The sequence below is a fragment of the Phlebotomus papatasi genome, chromosome 3 (assembly GCF_024763615.1).
Source record: "Phlebotomus papatasi isolate M1 chromosome 3, Ppap_2.1, whole genome shotgun sequence".
Lineage (NCBI taxonomy): Eukaryota > Metazoa > Arthropoda > Insecta > Diptera > Psychodidae > Phlebotomus > Phlebotomus papatasi.
In genome coordinates, this window is record NC_077224.1 from 83,997,752 (window position 1) to 84,020,317 (window position 22,566).

Genomic DNA, 22,566 nt, shown 5'->3' on the forward strand with positions numbered 1-22,566 from the left:
TTTTCTTCATTTTCTTCTCTGCCACAGTATAATTTTCCACTGGCGCTTATTGAATTTATTTTAAGAGAGAGAGAGAATGAGCGAAAAAGGGGTGGAAATTTTTAGCTCTATCGTGAAAAAGAGAAAATAATACACATTCACCCCAATTTTTTTTTCCACGAGCATTTTCCGCACTCATATCACCAAACTAATAGCTTTTGGGATTAGTTGGAATCCTTTTCCTTACCGAATGGACATATCAAATTGAGAAACAGCCAAAGAAGAGAAGTTTAATGCAATAATATTATATTATTTTTGATATTTGATACTTATACCAAAATTTTTTTTAAGGGTGGAATAATTTTTGGTGAAGTTGAAAAGTTGAAATTGAATTTGTCAGTTTTAGGTCACGTGCTTCACTGCATACGGAAAAGTCTGGTGAAAGAGAGAAAAAGAGATGTGTAGCCCAGGAAAATGATATTGAAGGGGTTTTCATGATATCTCTAACTGAATTATTTAACTCCTTAAGCAATATCGCATGTGTAAATTTTACATGGTGAATATTGCAAATTAAATAATGAAAATTCCACCCCGGAAAGAAAACACTTGTAGAAGAGAATTTTATCAAATTAGTCCTTCAATATTTAACTACATTTCTCGAATAAATTATTAATGTGTGTGATCTCCACTGAATATTCAGAAAATTTTGCCCTCAAGAAAAAATATTGGACTTGGTTTTACTTGGGGACGATTTGTTGAAGGTTCACGGCTCTTGCGATTAATCATGAAAATGGTGAATAAATCCTTATTCTAACAAGTTTAAATTCGAAATACAAAAACATTTCGAAACTCCATTCCAAGATCATTTGGAATATATAGAGAGAAGTTTACGTATCTCCCGTAAATGCGCTGCTATCAATACTCGAATATTCGATATTTTTGACAACTGAGACTAATATCGCTAGCTTTTTCGATAACTATGCATTCGAAAACGATTTCGAAATTTTTATTCGTTTAGTAATAATAAAATAATTAAGATATATTAAATGTCAAAGACTCGGGAATTGAACTAGGTATCCAGTTCGTAAATATAAAAAAATTTGCAAACTGTGATTTTTTTAAACTTGCAAATCGGTGGCTACCGCCGGCTTACCAATACCCGCCTCGCAAAGAAAAACTTAGAAATCTTGGTTTTTCGTCTGTATTACTCACACCATCGCGTAGTTTTTCTTACTTTTGTCCTTTTCTCATTCATTATCATAATGGAAGGAAAACTGCTACAGAACTGGATAACAAACTTATTGTCTAAGCCTGTTGAGCGGTGTGTCAATTTGTAGTTTTTTAATTGACTTTATTTGAATTTTCGTGTTTTACCACTAAATTTGTAATACAAATAGTAAAATTCGTTTCGATTTTGAATATTTTTAAATAATCTGCGGTTTGGAGAAGTGTTTGTAATTTCGGACACTTTGAGGGTAAAGTTGGACACTACAAATAAATGGATTAAAATCATGGATTTTTTTTGGAATATTTAATGAATAGTGTATTTTAGCTAAGTATTTATTCTTTTTAGAATATATTGGCACTAAATTTGTTCAATTTTAAATAAATATAACTTGAATTAAAATTGCTTTGTTGAAAATTCAGTGTAAGGAGTTCACTAATAATTTTTCTTCGATATATTTAAGTTTTATTATTAAATGTTCATTGAATATTGTCTTAATTCGTACTCACAGTGACTCTCAGAGTGAACTCTGAGCGCAGATCGGCATAATACTGCCGTTTTGGAGCTAAAGATCGGCACAATTTTTGCAAGAAATCGACAGATCGGCATTCGAGTGAACCATATGCAGTACAGCTATCTACCCCTTGGATCTGACGCAAAATATGCCTTGTCAATTGAGTTTTTAGTGTGAAAAGTAGACAATTTTGTCAGAGGTTTATGAGAGAAGTAGTATTACTTATTTTGGACAGTGGCTTTGTTTCCCAAAGGATGTGTAAATACCTAAGAAAAAATTAAGCATCGCTGTTACGAATGAAATTCTGATAGAGAAGCCTTAAAAAAGTTCCGGAAGGGCAAAGGAATACGTGAAACCGCGCGTACTTAGAACCTCAAACTCAACTATTTTTAATGAATTTTCTGGAAAGTTTCCGGACTCCTTAAGACATCCTGTGGCTCCTTCTTCTAACCAGAAGGAGGACTTGATAAATTTGGTTATTGAAATGGACGAGAGTGGGAGTCCTATTGCGAAATATCAACTGTCCGAAATTACAAGCAAAGGGTTTAAAATTACAGTCAATTCCATATGTATTTTTTAATCATTTTTTAAAGTGTTGAAAGTATTTTTAGAGAAAACAAAGACGATAAACAGCTTTTCAAGGTTCCAAACAACCTCTCTGAAAAAGAAGTTGCAAAGGAACTTCAATTTGTATTGAAAATATCATACTTCAAACTTTAGACATGGCTGCTGTATAAACTTTTACGAACGTTTAAATGTGTTCTACGATTAACCAGCCTTTCGTAAGCCTCCAGTTGTAATTGACAAACATTTATGAAATATTTTTTTCTGTGTACAGGAGCACTATAGTCGGATGGTTTCCTACTTTTTTCCCGATTAATCCTTAAAAAGAAATTATTTTGCAAATACAGATGACATATTCCCAATATCTGAGACTGAAAAGCCAAATTATTAAATGCGGTAGCCTCTAAGGAACAACCTAACAGTTACAAGAAATTCATATCAGTGTCAGCAACTAGCCATGAAACAGTGGTGAAAGCTTGGACACTAATTGAGAGCCTTTTAGTACGTAGAATACTTGCCCTTCAAATGCCCTTAAAATCATACCCTTCCAAAAATAACAACTTTCAAAAACAACGTTTTTCAGATTACCGTAAGTGGTGCCCCAGTCGACAAAGATAATTCTTATTTCGAAAAAGAATAATAAATGCATTCCATTTCATTTAGTTATGGCGTCAGAATGCTTTACATTCATAAATCGGGTTCGAATGCTAAAAATCAAAAGACATTTTTACTTCTCACTTTGTCTACATGGCGGTTGATGTCTTTCCCGTTCGAATTTCGGAAAAAAGCAAAGCAACGATCTCATAATAGTCTCTGTTCAGTAATAACCTTTCAAAGAAATAAAGCGACTACAAAGCCAAGTCAGACCTATTCGAAAATCTACTGAAAACCTAATGTTTGAGTTCACGTACTCGCCGTTTTAGCGCTGATTGTTCTTCCATTTCGAATTTCGGTATTCTTGACACTTCAATCACAGAATGTTTTCATTGCAGTTTCATTAAAATCAACGTTCTTTCGATGAACTTGCTCGTCCCTTTTATTGTAACTTCCCAAGAAACAAATTTTTCTTAATATAGTCTTGTAAAAATCCTTAAGTAAGACACTATAGAACCAAAAATCTTTTTATTTGCTTATAACGCTCTTGGTTCCATCACTGAGATTACTATTAGTAAAGTGGCGCACTCTTAAGGATCTTAAGAGAGTCTATAGGAATTTCAACAGAAAATTCTCACTTTAAAAAGTGCACTAAAAGACTTTTTTAATACTTGGTTCTGTGAGGCAGCTATTTTGCTTCTTGGGTTGTCGGTTTAAACGTTCGAACTTCCAACGGGTTTTTAGGTAAGATCACTGTCAGACTTTCGAATCGGAAGAGAAAACACCTTAACCGAACGGCACTCTCCGAACTCTCAATTCGAGAAGGTTATTACTGAACGACAGGAATATTTCTACCCCAATGTAATTCCCTTCGGGTCCCGATCAAGATCCCGAAACCCAAAATTCCGAATTCTTAAAAGTGTCGTAGCTTCAACCCATGATTGCATCCGTGCTTAAGGAAAATTTTCTGTGGATCTTGGTTGTTTCCGTTCCCATCATAATGACTTAGTAATTCTTGTTCGAAAATTTAATTAAAAAATTCGAAATTGACTTTTAATTTTTCGAAAATCAACGAAATTCTATGCAAATAGGAAACTAGTTATCTTTTAGCAGAGACACTTCTGGAGAATCAAACTCCATCTGTGAACCCTCTGTGTTTACTTTAGAATCCCTGCCGCCATGAGATTTTTTGGTGTTTGAGAAGGTAGAAGGGAAAGCAAAGGCGAATCGTGGTGGAATTTAAGTGGCCACCCACTTTGTAATCTGACACCTTCACTTACATAGTGTACTGGTGAATCCCTCTCGAATGTTCCCTGCGTCAGAAAAGCAGGAAAAAGCCAGAAGGAGGGAGAGCGACATGGAAAATTGTTTGTTCCATCCACCCTCAAGCTTTCAGAGCATAAAGCAATCAAGACGAGATCCCCGCATGTTTTCTTGGGTGTGATGGTGGAGAAAATTCATGGGCGGCAACTCTGCTTTATGTGGTTGGTGCGCAAAAGAACGTGGCAACAATACTCCAAATTGAAGTTGACTTTTCCCAAAACGATTTTTCCCTTCTTTTATTGAATTTTCTTTGTCCCGCAACAACCACAAATATATCCCCAACATATATATCCAATTTTTAATCCGCCCGAAAAGGAGAAGTTTCAATGGAAAATCAATTTAATCTGTTATGAAATAATTTCTCATGAGATCGCATATGATCAAATATATTGTTTGAAGGTAATAACGACAATTTAAATATTTGCTCCAAATTCACTCAAGTGTTTAACCTGATTCTGTGTCAACATAAAACCGCACAGATTGTCTTTCATTGTTTTCAGCCCTCCTCCTTCCTCAATTTCCAATTTGTATTTGGAAAATAAATATACAACATTCAACCCGAGGAATTTATCAAACTCGTCATAATTTTCCCAAACACCCCAGAATATCAGAGTTGAATCAGACAACTTTGTATAATTTTATAGATAAGGATTGAGATTATTTATTGGCTTTAAGCGAAGTGCCCTAAATGGATTGAAATTCGAGTTTATATGGAAAATTCCTTGGAATTCAACTGCATTTTCCTCGGAATTTGCTTCAAAATCAGATCAATTTAGTTAATTGTGATTTATAGAGAATATTAAAAACATTTATTTAGAATTTCATGGACATGTTTTGAATAATTACTTGTCAATTTCCTAGAGAATACTTCATAGATTTTTGATAAAAATGTCCTACTGAAATACATTAAGGACAAAAAATCACAAAGAGATATTGAGATGACTAAATCATTTTTTTAAGTTCAAAAAGATGTAGAAATTATAATAATAAAATATAATAATTATTTGTTATAATTATTATAGTAAATAGTCATGCCTAATTTAATGCCACGTTAAGTAACTTCAAACATAGGGGAACTATGCCGAATTTAGGACGGCTTGCAATATCGGACACTTGTTACGTTACTCTAAATTCCATTTTTTCCATTTTTAGAAGTTTTACAAATCCCAAAGAAACAAAAAACTAAGTTTATATGAACGAAAAGCTAAAGAAAAAGCCTCCTATGACCTCCAAAAAGGCAAGAAACTTCGAGAAACTTTGTGTCCGATTTTGCACACAATGCAACGTTAATATTTTTATTATTTTTTTAAATGTAGATATATTATGAATTATTTTAAAGAAAACAAAAAAGATAAACTACACTGCGAGATTCCAAAGAAAACTCTCTAAAAGAAATTAATAAAAAAATATAAATTTCTATTTAAAATATGACGTTTAAAACTTAAAACATTTAGACATACATGAAACCTCCCCGAAATTTGCAGCAACTGTAGCAATTTTACAAGTTGGACAATGGTACAATTTGGACAGGGCTTTTTTTTTCTTGATAAACTTAGTACTTAATTTTTATTTGTATATTTTTAATGCCTTAATTTTATATTTTGTTTCCTTGTGCTTAAAAACAAATTTTGTACTGTATTTCTCAAGAAAAAATCCTTGTCCAACGTGTAACACTATGTCTAACTTATATCACTTTACCCTATTACCACAAGAAACATCCATAAATGCTTTTCTCAGTTTTTTTTTCAGCAAAAAAAAACTAATTTTCATGAAACAATGACAGATGCAAGGGACCTGAGAATGATAACAATTTGTCAAATATTTTTAAAAGAAAATAAACCCTATGTGGAGGTTTCTTCAAAAATTCTTTCAAAAATAGGAATTTTTCTTTCAATTTTTTTTGAAATAACTTGTGATGAAATCAGCTTCGATGTGTAGACACCTTTAAAGCCTTTTTATTTAAGAACTCATTTGGGATATTATTTTCAAACTAAAAACACATCTTTTCACAAAAAAAGCGACTCAGATCAATGAGAAAGGTTTTTTACCTTTGATAAAATTCATCAAAATCGGTGCCGAAGTGGATCGAAGAAGAGAATTTCTTCAAAAGAACGGTTTTTAACTTACTAAGGTCATAGTAATTTTTTCGTTAAAAAAACTTCAATTCATAAAGATTACATTAAAGTTAGATGTTTGCGTGATTTTTCGAGAAAACTCTAGTTTCATTCGTTCAAATAAAAAAGTATTTCTTTGGGAATGATCCTTCAAAAATATTCTCTTCAGATATCAACTGATATAATTTCAAATTCGGAAAGTTTCCTCTCTTATTAAAATCCTATATACGCTCATGTATTGACACCAGGAATGCGAGCATTCCGCTAATCTGTAGCATTTTGCTCTTTCTATTATATTTCGTTTTTAAATTTAATATTTTCTAAGTATGTCTTGCATCTTTTATTGCTCGAAATTAAAGAGAGAGCAGTTATATAATTGAGTATTCTATTTCGAAAACGGCTCCTACGTTTCCTTTCATTTTTGGATATGTTGTGGAGGGGGTCCAGGTGAACTTTTCGTCTAGACATACCTATAACCTAAAAAAATCGCCATCTCGAATCTTTGAAGAAAAAAGTTTTTACTACTTTACATGATCTATTTTTCCAACGATTTAGATAAATTTGGATTTTTTGGAAAGGTCTTGAAACTTCCAACCCGATTGCATCGGTCTCAATCGGTAATGAATCGGTTAAGTACACCTAAATGATCAATGTTTTTTTTTTAAATATTCTTTTTTTTCCTGTCCGTAATTTACTATACTTTTTGTACTTCATTCTAAAGATTAATATTAGTAATCGTATTAAGATATAGTATTACAAGGCTATCATTTTTTACAATGTTATATCCCGTATTGGAAAAGTCCGATAGTCCATTGTAAACCACCCAGGAGCGCCTTCCCGTGGTGTGAATGCTTCTTCTTTGCTCCCGGAGTTGTTGGTCGAAAGCGGTGCATTATTACGATATTATTACTAGTGAAAATTGTCTATATCAGACATTCAGATCTTTGCACCAGGTGGTACCCGAGCAAGAACCAACGCTCTTGCCTATTACGCCACTGAGATCCCCATTTTAAACATTAAGTGCATAAGCTGTTTTATTCAAATTCTGTTAACTTTAATCTCTAATCTATAAGATTTTCAGCTCTTCTACCCCTTACAAAACCTTTTTCTCTTCTCCCAAAAATGTGCTCTATTACTTTCGCATTGGCACAAAAAATGCACCCAGAGACTTCTGGCATCAAAGAGTGATTTAACAAATTCGTTGAGGTTCATCGTCAACAAATTGATACAATGTTTTTGGGTGAGGGTGGCTGGAAAACCAAGAGAAAGAAAAGGGGTGGTGTTGCTGAATAACTTTGTGAACAGATGGGCCTCAGCAAATCGACTGTAGAGCCACTCTCTTGGTGGTTTTCGATTGTGGCATTTTAGGCAGAACATTAAACATTCCCTCTTCAAAATTTTGCTTCTGCTAAAAGAATTACTCCAGGAGATGATTACATAATAACTAATTTTCATTTATTTGGCTTAATGCCACCCATACAAATTGCCACAAAGATGCGTAGGGGGTGAAAAATCTCTCTTGTTCTCTCCATCATACCAACTAATGTGTTATTTCGTGCATTAGAAAATGCCTCTAGGGAAATGGATTTTGTGAATAATGAGCTTAATATTTGTTTGTGGGATAAATTGAAATGAACTAATTCTCTCCTGATTTTAGAAAATCATTGTTGAACATGTTAATTCTAATCCTCAAAATCTTACTTTGGTGCAGAAACATCTTCATCTTGAGAGCAGTAAAATTGTATGTGACAAAATCGCAGCATATTTCTATGCAAATTATCCACTCAAGTGAATAAAATAGCCTCTGGCTTAATGGAAAATTATCTCTTTATATCTCTCCCATTTCACTTCATTCTCCGCAATTCTATAATAAAATTTTCCACCCCATGCCCCCAAAATTTGAAAATTCACTCTCATAATCCTCCTCGCTCTTTCCTGCCTCTTTGAATTCCGATCCGTCAGAGAATTTGCAAAACAACATTAGCTGAGATGAAAAATTAGCAAACAATTCAATAAAATTATCCATTTTTCTTCTTTCTTCGGCTTCTTCTAAGGTTTGGTTTCAAAATCGCCGAGCAAAGTGGCGAAAGGCGGAACGGTTGAAAGAGGAACAGAGAAAGCGCGAAAATAGCGGTGAAGCACCCATTTTGCCGGATAAAATTGAGAACAGTCGGGACTCCTCGCCAGACATCACTGGGGATCCAGATGACGACCGAAGGAGCTCCAGTGTTCCACCTCTGAGTCCTCGAGTGGACTCCGAATCCGAGAGACCCCTATCTTCGTCTCATTTAACTCAATCTGTTTCGCAATCGGGATCAGGAGGAAGTGCAGGATCACCGTCTCCTGGATTGAGGTAAGGATTTTGACCAATTGACATTTTTCTGAACAAAAGAAAAGCCATTGTAAAGATACCTCGACCTCGAGGCAGACCTAGGACCAGGTGGCTGAATCAAATTCAGAATCTTTCCTTGGAGCGTCTTAAGATCGAACCCGAATAGCATCCTGAACTAGCGAAGGATTAACAAGCTTGGGCTACTAACCTAGGTTTCCTAGATCCGTGACCCCAATAAGGATAACCGGTTTAAAATGATCATGATGATCATAAAGCAATTTGTAATTTTTAGACGAAATCAGGAAAAAGTGTCTCGGATAAAGGAGAAATGGTGCGTTGTACGAACTAATGAGCGTTGTCATTTATTTATTTCTAATAACTGTTTAACCTTCAAATGTTTTACACAGCTTTTAAAAACAAATTAGACTCCAAACCCAGTTTTATCTTCTAAGAAAAGTGTGTTCTAGCACTGTACTAATCTGAAATACGTTTTCCGTAAGGATTTGGCAGAAGTAAATTTTTGTGTAGTTCTGCGTAATTTCAGAATGACACAACGTTTGAATTGCACATTCATTAAAATAAATGTTCTTTTCATGAATTTAATCCAGAGGCGTGCAAGAACCGTTGAAACCGAATAAATGTCAAATGAAACATGTACACACGGCTCTTCGTTATCCGGCACTTCATTATCCGGGTGACAGCTGCCAAACGCTGGCTGTTGATGTATTCAAAACGATTTTTTACGAAGCATGCAGTTTGTCCAGAGTGAATTAATGTGCTATTTTCATTTTATCAAAGTTTTTAATACATAATTGTGATAAAAAAATGAAACATAAGCATACCATGAAGAAAATTGTCTTGTTCTTTGTCAGACAGAAAATAAATTCACACAGCACAAAATAGAAAAACCGTTGATCATTAAAAAAAAAATAAATGTCATTTTGTCCCCCAGTCAGTCGGATAACGAAGAGTCGAGTGTACGTCAATGGTCAAAACGCTACTATAACAAACTTATTATGACGTTAATTCGGTTTCAACGGTTTTTGCACACCTCTGATTTAATCACTTTTGTGTAACTCTTCGGTTTAAACTTTCGAACTTCCAACGAGTTTTTAGGTCGAATCGGAACAGGAAAAACCTCAACGGGGAGAGCTCCCAAATCGGGAAGGTTATTACTAAACGTAGGAATCCTTAACCTAATGGGTTTACGTTTAGACTCGTTAGAAATGTCTTGGTATTTTTGACAAGTCAAAAGCGGTTTCAATCGGTTATAAATCCCATATGAATCGGTAAATTATTTTTGCACGGAAATCAATTAAGCTAGAGTCGAAGGAACATCTCTTCGACAGGGAATCCCTATTGACACTTGTCAAAATGTTGAAATTTATTTAATGCATCCAATAAAATCTAAGTTAATATAACGTTTTCTTTTATTAATATGCGTTTTTCGATAAGGATAAGTCTTCGAATTTCGTATTCCAAATGGTACAAAGTAGGGTGTCAATAAATCCTGACACGAGATCTTAAAGTTTCAATAGGTGTTCATTTAACCCTACTTTGAAGCAATTTTGGAGTATACTTTTAGAGTGATTTACGAATCATGTCAAATCGATTATGAATCGGGAAATGGTGAATGATGTGAAAGTGCTTTTGAGGTTACAGCATCGAAGTTACGAAATTGAAGGATTTTTTCTCTCTACAACTGGATTTCCATTTTTGAATTAAAAAAACAAACTGTAGAAAGATATCAATTATATTTTGTCACGGTGTTCAAATAAGAAAAATTCAGGACATTTCTTGGAAATGTAGGAAATTGATTCACAGTTACCATACAATATTCTAAATTTAATTTTCAACATTTTTACGGTGTATCTAGACTTCAAGGAATTTAACCAAAAAATTCCGTGTTTATGCTTCACAGAGTTTTCAACCTAACGGTATAATTCTTGCGCGTAACACATTGCCTTGATGAATGTTACAAAAGTAACCCCACAGAAAGAAGAGTGAAATTTCTATTGGAAATTTTGCGTTAAATTCTCTTCATTCTAACAAATTTTATGCAAAACGTTCTAAAAAAAAAAAGTATCCGACGAATTAAAATACGTCAATTCCAAGGAATTTCGTGCGATATCTGACTTAGGAAATGTCCACGTGCTTCTTTGGAAAAATGGGAATAATTCCACAATCTTTCCAATAGATTGTAAAAAAAAATCGCTGAAAATCATGTGGAATGATCTCACTATAGCGTAGGGTCAAAATTGAACTTGTAAAACTTGCACAGAAAAAAAGTTTCGAACGAAGACATTTCTTATTTTGAAGACATGAAACTTAAATTCTTCCAGCAAATTGTTCACAGGTTAAATTTAACCTAACCTTACAAACCTGTACGTATATTTTATAAGAGAAAAACTTCCAAATATCGGATTTTAGTTAATATTTCGTCACTATTTTGCTTATTTTAGAAATAAATACTCGAATTTATTGTAGTTTCAAACAGAAAAGTACCAAAATTCAATCTGAAAAACTTCAAACAAAATAGGGGAAAGTGCGCTACCTTCGGACGTTTTATGCTTCGCACAAGTCACTTTTTCAATGTGTTATAAATTAATTTGACCCATTATAATACAATATTTTAATAGATAGTCCAATGCCTTAAATTTTCAGAAAGGAGCTGTGGGTGAATTCCATAAGAAACATAGAGAAAAAATTGAATTATGCGAAGCTTGAATCGTCCGAAGGCAGCGCGCTTTTCCATATATATATATATATTATATATATATTATATGCTGAATACATATATATTATATGCTGAATCGATCAGCAAAAATATGCTGACCGGTCAGTAGTTGTGGAACAAAAAGTGCTGACTATGGAAATGGCACTGCCTCGATAGCGTCGGTTTGAGGTTAGGAGAACTCAGATGAAATAATACTTATGTTTTTAGTTGAATTGAAATTGATTGGCATTTGGTGCTCGCTGTGTTGTCAAAAAAGGCGCCATCTATTTTCCAATTTTTTGACTTATTGAGTGCACTGAGAAAAATGTGTATGGTAAAATTTACCATCCTCCATACAAAATTTTAATGGGCGGATAGTAAAAGAGTCACCCAGCAAACGCGATATTAGATCGGACTGTCAAAAATTGTAGAATCTACGTGCTCGCCTTTAGAATTTACTATCATATGGATAGTAGATTTTAATAGCCGGATAGTAGACTTTACTACCCAGATGGTAGATTTTACTAGCCGCATAGTAAATTTTACTGGCAGGATAGTAAATTTTACTAGCCGGATATTAGAATGTAAAATCATTGAAAATTTTAATTTTTCTTTTTTTAATTAATTTTTGGCGATTGTTTGAGGGCTTGGCACCCTACCCTTCCTTGGTGGTATTCTTTGTTTTTCAAGCCATTTTGGAATCAAAGCCTACATTGGACTTAACTCAATATTTAAGGTTAAGGGCAGAATCACATTGACAGTAAAATGCTCACCGTATTTCGTTAATTTACGCATTTTCATTGCAATTCTTACGCAAATTCTCGATTACCGTATTACCTTATCTCATACTCGGTGGCACTAGATGAAAATAATATAAGAAAATTGAAGAAATAAAACGAAAATGCGATAAACGGTGAGCAAAAAAACAGTTTTTTTTGCTCGCCGTTTATTGAATTTTCGTTTTATTTCTTCAATTTTCTTACATTGCTTTCACCTAATGCAACCGAGTATGAGATAAGGTAATACGGTAACGAAAAATTTGCGTAAGAATTGCAATGAAAATGCGTAAAATAACGAAGTACGATGAGGCTACGACGAGCATTTTATTGTCAATGGGATTCTGCCCTAAAAGCGACATCAATGGATTAATTTCACAAAATTCCAATTCACATACATAACCTCAAATTTTATATTTTGAATTTAATTGACCGTCGTTGCGTCGTTCATATTTAAATAACTTCACTGTACTAGCCATATTTTTCACCGTAAGAGGGCGCTATTTTCTCTCACGAGTGGCGCTAGGAACTGTTCTCAATTTTGAATTCCACAGCTTTAAGACGGAAAACTAGCCTAAATTGCATTAAAATTCGTGAAAATTTATCCAAAGTCGTATTTTTTGGGCTTTGTAGAGTTAACAGTTGATAAAAGTAGTTTGGTAAAGTATTTTTCTGTCTATTTTCCAGCCGAATGTCGCAACATTCAGCCGCTAGTCCTACAACATCCCAAGCATCAGATTCCCCAATTGAGGTGGGTGGACCAATTTCCCTAACAACCACCCGTTCTGTATCCCTGACAACACCATCCTTCGGCAATAGCATCTTCACCAGCTTCAGTGACACGTAAGTTTGCATGTGCTTTTCCACTTTTCCCTTGTCGCACCGATAAATCTCAGGCCAAAAATTTAGGGATTGACGCCACGTGCCATCAATAGGAATAATCCGAAAATTTTGTGTGTGCAAAAACATCATTGAACATCAGTAAAATGCCCAGTAATTGTCCATAAGAGGTTCCAGTGTTTGAGAGGAGGGAAATGGATAATGTTTCCTAAATTGTATCCATTTGCGTCCGTTTTAACTCACACCCCATTTGTATTTCTTAAGAAAATGCCATTATTCAGCTTGTCTTTTATAGTGTTTTGATAGTATTACATGTTTTCTGGATTGCATTACCATTCCAAATGATAATGTTCCCCAGAGGATATTTTCCCCTTAATCTTGTGGGTGGTTTCTTGTGTTAAGCTGGCTATACATTAGACATAATTTATTGAAATATTTCTTTTCAATGTCAAATATTGACAAGGATTGCCTCCACATTGCAAAGATTTATTGACATAAATGTTTCAATATTGAAGAAAATTGTCCAGTGTGTAGGCAAATATTGAAATATTTGTTTCAATATGGAACATTTTATTCAATATTTTATTTCATTATTTTGAATGGCTACAAACTAGGCCAAATCATTTCAATAAAAAATTTCAAAGTCACATTGAAATAAAATTTCAAAGAAATTCTAAATATCAAATTGATTTGATATTTCTTTCAATATTTTTTAATGGTCAGGAATCTTCGTCCTTCAGAACATCACAGAACTGCTGGATTTTCCTTGTTCATGAATGAAAACACATCCAAGATCAAAATACAAGTCAAGACACATCTCTCCTGCTTCCTCCAGAAAATCCCAGATTCTTCGAATTTGGTTACATATATTGTTCAATCTCCTCAAGAACCCAACTTGTTCAGCACTAATCACCTGCTTCCTCCAGAAAATCTCAGAACTTCTGGGATTTTCTTGAATATTATGCCCAAAACACTTCAGATACATTTTGTGGTCAGAGGATTCCTGGAGCTTCCTCCAGGAAATCCCAGATCTTCTGGGATTTTCCTGTTCATTATGCCCAAAGCACTTCAGATACATTCTGTGGTCAGGGGATTCCTGGAGTTTCCTCCAGGAAATCCCAGATCTTGTGGGATTTTCTTGTTCATTATGCCCAAAACACTTCAGATACATTCTGTGGTCAGGGGATTCCTGGAGTTTCCTCCAGGAAATCCCAGATCTTGTGGGATTTTCTTGTTCATTATGCCCAAAACACTTCAGATACATTCTGTGGTCAGAGGATTCCTGGAGCTTCCTCCAGAAAATCCCAGATCTTCTGGGATTTTCTTGTTCATTATGCCCAAAACACTTCAGATACATTCTGTGGTCAGAGGATTCCTGGAGCTTCCTCCAGGAAATCCCAGATCTTCTGGAATTTTCTTGTTCATTATGCCCAAAACACTTCAGATACATTCTGTGGTCAGAGGATTCCTGGAGCTTCCTCCAGGAAATCCCACTTCATATAAGGATAATTTTATGATACGAATTGGAATCCTACAGAGGGAACGAAGGCTTGTGGTTGTAGCCACACGGTATGATACGAAGCATGATCCTGAAAGTCTGTGAGAATTCAAGTAATTAATTCAATTTGGCTTTTGTTTTTAATCCGAAGTGTTTTTGGCATAATATACAAGAAAATCCCAGAAGACTGGGATTTCCTGGAGGAAGCTCCAGGAATCCTCTGACCAACTTGGTTATTTTTGGGTGTTCTTGACAAAATACGGAAGAAATCCCAGAAGATATGTGAATTCCTGACTAGACTGGTGTTTTTAATATTGAAGTTTTAATATTGAAGTCAATTTGTGCAGTGTGTAGGCAATTATTGAAATATTGTTTTCAATATTCGCTTCAATATTGAAGTTACTTTTCAATGTCACTTTGAAATGATATTATTTCAATAATTTTTCTAATGTGTAGACAGATTTAGAGAATATTACAGTGCTGAAGTGCAATTTGTCTTTTTCGAATGGAAAAAGAGGCAATATCGATTGAATTAAATGCAAATCGCGTTTGATTTTATCAAAGTCAGACAACCATGAAGGCAATCTTTCAACTAGTCTTTTCTTTATTTTTTTTTCCTCGGCGTCGGAAGAACTTCCCGAACAAGTTGCAAGAGAGTGAAAATTTTCGAAGAAGGAAAAGTGCAACTTTCGAAGATTATAAAATGTCTCCTTGTGAACTCTTGAGGATCAATTGAAGCATAAAAAAATCTCAGGAAAAATATCTACACTATCAGAAAGCCACCAATAAAGTCCATTAGGGAAATTTTCCCGGCAGAAGGGTGTGTGAGATGGAAAATTCAATGAGAGAGCTCTTTTGTGGGTTTTTTGTCGAAGAAAAACCCCACACAGGAAAGGGAATCCTCAATTGTGGCCTCAGTAAATAAGTTGAGTAGAGGATTGGGACGAAAAAAGCTTTTAAAATGATTTTCTCATTTTTTTTTTCCACCAAGCTTTTCCTCGCTGAAAAATGCCGTTTCCCCACTTCTGAATTTTGTGGGAAGGTTCTCTAAGTCCCTTTCTCAGTGATATTTCATACAAAAATTCGTGGAGTTTCCCAACCCTCCCGGGGATTTTTTTTCACCAGAGAGATAGACAACTGAATATAGACATTAATATGATAGGAGAAAGTAATCGTTATTGATTTCTGGTTAATGTGAGATTTAATGTTTTCTCTCACACTCCCTCTATTGTTTTGTCTCGTAATCCATTACCTCTAGCCCGAAAAAAAAGTCGCGAGGGGTGAAAAAAGCACCCCCTCAAATGCTATTAACCACGAAAAGAAATGACAGAATTTTTAATCATCGGGACAGAAAGGAGAAACATAAATAAAATCAGTGATAGAAGAGAAAGACCGGAAGGAAGAAAAGTCCCAAAGAATTTTCTTCAATCCCTATTGCTTTCTCGGATAAATTTATTGTAAGGGGTTTAGAAGAGTCAATATTGTCTGTGATTAACATCTAAATTATTTGCAATCTCACAGACAATCCCTTTGTGCCTCTATCTCTCAACACAATCCATATCCCTTGATAACTCTATTTTGCATCCCTCTTGCATCAATTGTGATTTATTGTGTGGAAGACATTTCAACCGGAAACGGAAGCTGCACGAGTCGAGAGAATCAAATTCAGGGAAATCATTTAGGACACAATTTCAGGAGGATGTTAAAAGGCGACAAAGCAAAATGTAGTACAATTTGGGAGGGGATTCTATAACAATATGACAATGTCATATGACAAATTTTCATGATAAATTCGTGGACATCGAATATGCATTTCAAACAGACCTATGAAGCTTTTAGTAATAAATAGAAGACAAATTTTTTATTGATCCTTCCGAATTTACCCTATAAAAAATTTTTAATTTGTCATATGACATTGTCATACTGTTACAGAATTCCCCTACTGACTACGATAGTTTTCTCCCGGGCTAAATGCCAAATGGTCCCTCATTTTCCCCTTCAAACCCATGTTTTTCCAAATTATTTCGAAAACAGTTGGAATATGCTTTGAAAGAAGCCCAGCAATGGAATTCTGTAAGAATATGACAATGTCATATGACAAATTGTCATAGTAATTTCCAGATTCTGCCTGAACTAAATCAGTAAAAAGACTTTTATTGTCATAAAACATTTATTTTAATTGCTTTTAAAGCACGTTCCATTGGGAATCGAAGGTAATGAATGGTTTGGCCGATGCCTGCCCAAATCCCGATTGGGTAGAAATCCCGAAAAGGTAAAATCCCGAAAGTTAAATTTTCGAAAGCCAAAATTCCGATAGCCAAAACCCGGAAACCAAAAACCTGGAAACCAAATTTCCAAAATTCGAAATACAGAATGAGCGAAAATCCTGAAAGGGGAAAATGTGAAAGTCAAAATCCTGAAAAATCAAAACCCCGAAAACTAAAATCCCGAAAGTCAAAATCCCGAATGTCTCAAAATCCCGAAAGGGCCAAAACTGTGAAAGTCAAAATCCTGAAACACCAAAATCCTGAAAACTAAAATCCCGAAAGTCAAAGTCCTGAAAATTCAAAATTCCGAATGGCCCAAAATACTGAAAGGGCCAAAAATGTGAAAGTCCAAAAATCCTGAAAAACCGAAATTCCGAAAGTTAAAATCCCAAAAGTGAAAATTCTGAAAAGCCAATATTCAGAATGTACCAAAATCCTGAATGGGCCAAAAATATGAAAGTCAAAATCCTGAAAAATCAAAATCCCGAAAGGTCCACAACCCCGAAAGTCAAAGTCCCAAAAATCCAAGATTCCGAATGGCCCAAAATCCTGAAAGGGCAAAAAATTTGAAAGTCAAAATCCTGAAAAACCACATTTCCAAAAGCTAAAATCCCGAAAGTCAAGATCTTGAAAATCCCAAATTCTGGCCCAAAATCCCAAAAAGGCCAAAACTGTGAAAGTAATAATACTGAAAAACCACAATTCCGAAAATCAAAATCCTGAAAAGCAAAAAATTCCGAATATTCCAAAATCTCGAAAGGGCTAAAAATGCGAAAGCCAAAATCCCGAAAGAGCCTAAAACCCGAAAGTCAAAATTCCAAAAAGCCGAAATTTCGAATGGGCCAAAATCCCGAAAGGGCTAAAAGTCCAAAATATCGAATGGTCAAAATCCTCAAGGGGCGAAATTATACAGAGGGTAATATGTAGATTAATTTCCCAAATAACACAGAAGATTTCCCTTTGCCTCCAGCAAATGCGGGTCAATCTTGGGAGTAGCTAAGACAGTTTTAAGAATTCGACATTTTGGCCCTTTCGGAATCTTGACGTTTGGGAATGGGTATTTTAAAATTCGATATTTTGACCCATTTAGGATTTTGACCTGTTCGGGATCTTATCTTTTCGGAATTCTAGCCAATTCAGGATCTTGGAATTTCGGGATTTTGACTTTATAGAATTTTGACCCATTCGAGATTTCGACTTTTTCTGAATTTTGATTCATTTGGGATTTCGGCTTCCGGGATTTTAGCGTATAGGGTTTTGACCGAAACTCGGAATTCGTATATATGTAGAACGATAAATTTTGTATGAAAATAAGCAGATTAGAAATATCTAAAATCTTCTGAGAACTTAAAATAATCTATTGCTTATGTTGAATTTAAGGTTATGTTGTACATTAAGATATCAGTGACTGTAAATTTTCATGACAATTAAATTGAAATAAGCAGAAAATAACTAGAAAGATTCTCACTATTTCTAAAGCACTAGTTCTATTACTCCCACTAGAGGTCGGTATACCTCAATGAGAAGAAGCATTAAACATCAACTAACTTTTATAATGGCCAGAAATAATTCATATAAAACCAATATTTGTACTACAATAGCAAAATTCATCATTATATGCAAACTTTGATATTATTATTTTCTTTTTTGGCATTATTATACTTTTTAAAAACATTTTACACTCATATTGTTATGTGTTATATTTTCCCTCAGTGCTATGTGAAAAGTCCTCTCATGTCGCCCTATCATCTTCATCAATTTTAATGACTTGGGTGCACCCTCTTGCATTGTTATTTAAATGTTTTATTTCATCCCCCAATTCACAGCAATCGCATACGTCATTTCACGATTATTTTGAGTGTTTGCCTTGTGGGCACATCGAGAAAAAAAAGGAAGAAAAAAATACACGCACCATAAAAAAGTCCTGAAGGGGAAGATCACAATGCTACAAAAGCAGGAAGTCCCAAACAATCAGCTAGTGTGATACTTTTGGGTGGTGGTTTGGTACTATTATCTCCGTGTTTACTATTAAAAGTGCTGGTGAAATTGGGTGAGAGATGCAATAAATAAATTTTGTAAATCACACTCTTTAGGGGAGGGCTACCTCCTGTGGCTTCTGGAAGTCATTAGGAGTGTGACAAAACAGCAAGAGATATGTTTCTCCTATTATTGTTTGAATCTTTTAATGCGCTACTAAACAAATCCTCAATTGGGTTTTTCTGGGATTTTTGCGGAGAATTTCTTTGGATTTGTGATGCTAAATCTACTAAATAGTTCTTTCAAGAGAATTCTTGTGAGAAAAACCGGGACTTCTCTATGAGATCTTAATAGCGACATCGTGAAGTCCAATAAGAATTCTATAAGAATCAATGAATAATTTTTCTTCTTTTAAACTTGAAGTCCCTAGAGAGATTTTTGTAAGGAATTTCCCGAATAAGTTCTAGTTAAAAGTTGCTAAACAATTTAGAAAACACTTAAGGAATTCCTGTGATATTCCATGGAAAGTTCCTTGGATGTTTCCTTGGAATCTCACAAGAAATTTCCATGGAAAATTCTTAAAAAGAGAAGTTCTTAGAAATCTTTTGAAGAATTCTTGTGATATTCCATGGAAAGTTCCTTGGATGTTTCCTTGGAATCTCACAAGAAACTTCAATGGGAAATTCTTGCTCAAAAGATGCTAAAAAATATGGAAAGTTCCTAAGGAATTCTCGTGATATTCCATGAAAAGTTCCTTAGATGTTTCTCTGGAATCTCACAAGAAATTTCCATAGAAAGTTCTGGCATAAAAGACGCTAAACAATTTAGAAAGCGCCTAAAAAATTCCTGTTACATTCCATGGAAATTACTTGGACGTTTCCTTAGGATCACAACGAGTTCCCATGCAAAAATTCTTACCAAAACGACGTTAAAAAATTTAGATAACTTCTCAAGAATTCCCGTGACATTCCACAGAAAGTTCCTTAGATACTTCCTTGAGAACTCACTAAAAAATCCATAGAAAGTTCTTGCTCAAAAGATACCAAACAAAATGAAAAGCTCCGCAGAAATTCCTGTGAGAATCCATAGTCACTTGGATGTCTCAATGGAATCTTACAAGAAATTCCTACGAAAAGTGCCAAATAATTTGGAAATCTTCAAAGGATGTGCTGTGACATTCCATGGAAAGTCACTTGGATGTTTCTTTGGGATATCAAAGAAATTTCCATGGAAACTTCTAGCTTGAAAGGCGCTATACAATATGAAAAGCTTCTAAGGAATTTCTATGGCATTTCATGAAAAGTTCCTTGGATGTTTCCCTGGGATCTCAAAAGAAATTCTCATGGAAAGTTCCTACTCAAAAGATGCGAAATAATTTGAAAAACTTTAATTTAATTTAATACTGTGAAAGATCCCATGAAATTTTTTTTTTGTAAAAGTAAGTTACAATCGAAAGTAACACAGACGTTTCCACGGAATCTCATATGGAATTTCCTTGGAAGGTTCCACTGAAACTTGCAAGTTAGTTTCCTAAACACTTCTCTGTGTATTTTTTAATGGATTGATGGAAATGTCCTACTTATATCCACTTAAATTGAGACCTGGAAAGAAAAGATATATCATTGAAATTTTGACTGAAAATTTCAATGTCAAAACCGTTAAAAACCTAAAGAATTTCCATGGAAATTTAATATAAAAAATTTACACAATTTATCAGATTTTCTTCAATATTTTTATTAGTCTGTTTTATTCAATTTTCTTCAAAGGAGTTCCTTGTAATTTTTTTGTGGATTTATCTGAAGTGTTTTTAGAGGTTATGTTCAAAATATTTCCACCAATATTTCTTACAATTCTATAAAAATGATGCCGTCAATAACTTCAAAAAATGCAGCATTTATCAACAGCTTTCTACCGAGAGAAAATTGATCAAAAGAAGATTTAGAATTTTGAGGTTATGTTCAAAGTATTTTGGTGATTCTGGCATTACTAGGTGACAGATTTTGAATATCACGTCATCTAAGAATTTCCCTCATATTCAGCGCACTACCGATTGAAAGGATAAAAAGGTTGCTGACCATAATCCTTCCCTTATACAGAGAGTTCCGTCTTCAAAGAAATTCTCTGGACCGGAAGGCAAATTCACTCAAATGTCACAGAAAAATTGCATACCCAAAGGAGAGATCTTTGGAATAAGTTACGGAAACGCCATGATGTATGCAAAACATTTACAGCTCAACGGTTCAATTACGGCGTGAAAAATATTTGCATACATTTAGGGGCATTTCAAAAATTATTTTCTAAGTGAGCTCCCAATAGTAGGAAATTCATATTAAATTCTTTCAATCCGTTTTTACTTAAGCCGAAACTCGCTGTAGACGTTTCCGCGGAAATAACTTGGATTTTTCTGCGATAATTCGGAGAATATTCCAACTCATCCTCGCAGTGTCTTTTTTTTATAAGGATACTTTTTTCCTGTTTCAATCTTTTATAATGCACCTTTCCCAAGTCCTTTAAAGGATTTTTTTCTAGAATTGTAACTCTCTCTCTCTCTCATGAAAATCCCCATGAGAAAAATCAGAATTTATTCACCAAAAACTCTCGAGGCATCATAAAATTATAGCTCGGTAATTAAATTCCTCCCTTTCTGATTGGTCAAGTGGATGCGCGCGCTCAATGATTCTCAAAGCCACCACCCTAAGGATATTATATTGTTGTCCTGGAAAGCCAGGAGATGTGCAAAGGTGCACAGAGTCTCCTTTCTACGTGCAAAAGTGGAAGAAAATGGTGGAAAATGCTGCCAAGAGTGCCAGAGAAAGAGGGGAAGAAAATTGACGCGCGAAAGAAAAGGAAAATTTTGCAAACCAAGAGCAAGAAAAAAAAGGAAAATTTGCCATGAATCCTTTTTGTACTGTTGATATTTCAATTAGAAAATCTATTAAGCTACCCAGGGTGTGTTTAATTAAATTCCACCTCTCAATTTCAACTTCCATAACATAGATACGGCAAAATTTTCAGCACAAACAAATTAAACGCAATCAAAACAAGATGAGAATTTCTCGCTTTTCCCAAATATTTCCACATCTACGTGAATGGCTTTCTATCTCGCTCTGTCTCTCTGGCCTTGTGTGTCAAATTGAATTTTGTCGTTTGAACAGCCAAAATAACCCAGGGAAAAGCATCCACAGAAACAGTCAACAAACCATACATCCACTCAATTTTACCACCCAACTTTTCCACCTGCCGTCTGCCCCAAACTTCAGCCCAACCCCTCCGTAAATCCACCTAACCCCACCTTTGACTACATTTTCACATAAAATCTGTTTACAATAAATGTTATTTGGGATTTTGCAGCTATGAATGAAAATATTTGTGTTACAGCGAGAATTTGTACTTTTGCAAACTGTGAAGTATTTCAAAGAAAAGTGCATTATACAGCGTGTTATGTAACTTTCAAAGTTCCAAAAAAGTGATGGAATTTTCTAAAAATCACATGAAACTCATTTCCTCGAGGAAGTAATTTCTAGAAATTCGAAACAATTGTCAAAATTTGTGTTTCGGTTTGGAAAAGCTATTCAATAAAAAAAGAACTTTACTTCTTGAGCGAAAAAATGGTTACTTGGTCAAGAGGTTATTTTGAAGTTTGAGGTTATGACAGTCATAACCTCATAAACATCGCTAAAATGTCTCGTCAAATCATTGCTCTACCTGCCGCTTTTACTCGGAGGTTTTTTGAATTGTAACGGTATATTCTAGTACATTCAAAGAAAATCTGCAGATTTTCTGCAGAATTTCTGCGTAGAAAATCTGTAGATTTTCTGCAGAATTTCTGCGTAGAAAATCTGTAGAT

At 34.5% G+C, this 22,566-nt stretch overlaps 1 protein-coding gene across 1 annotated transcript in view; it reads left to right on the plus strand.

Annotated features, from left to right (window-relative positions):
- LOC129806096 (retinal homeobox protein Rx) overlaps positions 1-22,566 on the plus strand; it is a 93,940-nt gene that overhangs the window by 49,988 nt on the left and 21,386 nt on the right. The window contains exons 5-6 of the mRNA XM_055854446.1: positions 8,368-8,666; positions 12,825-12,980. Of these exons, the coding sequence (XP_055710421.1) occupies positions 8,368-8,666; positions 12,825-12,980 (455 nt within the window). The remainder of the gene's footprint in view (positions 1-8,367; positions 8,667-12,824; positions 12,981-22,566) is intronic.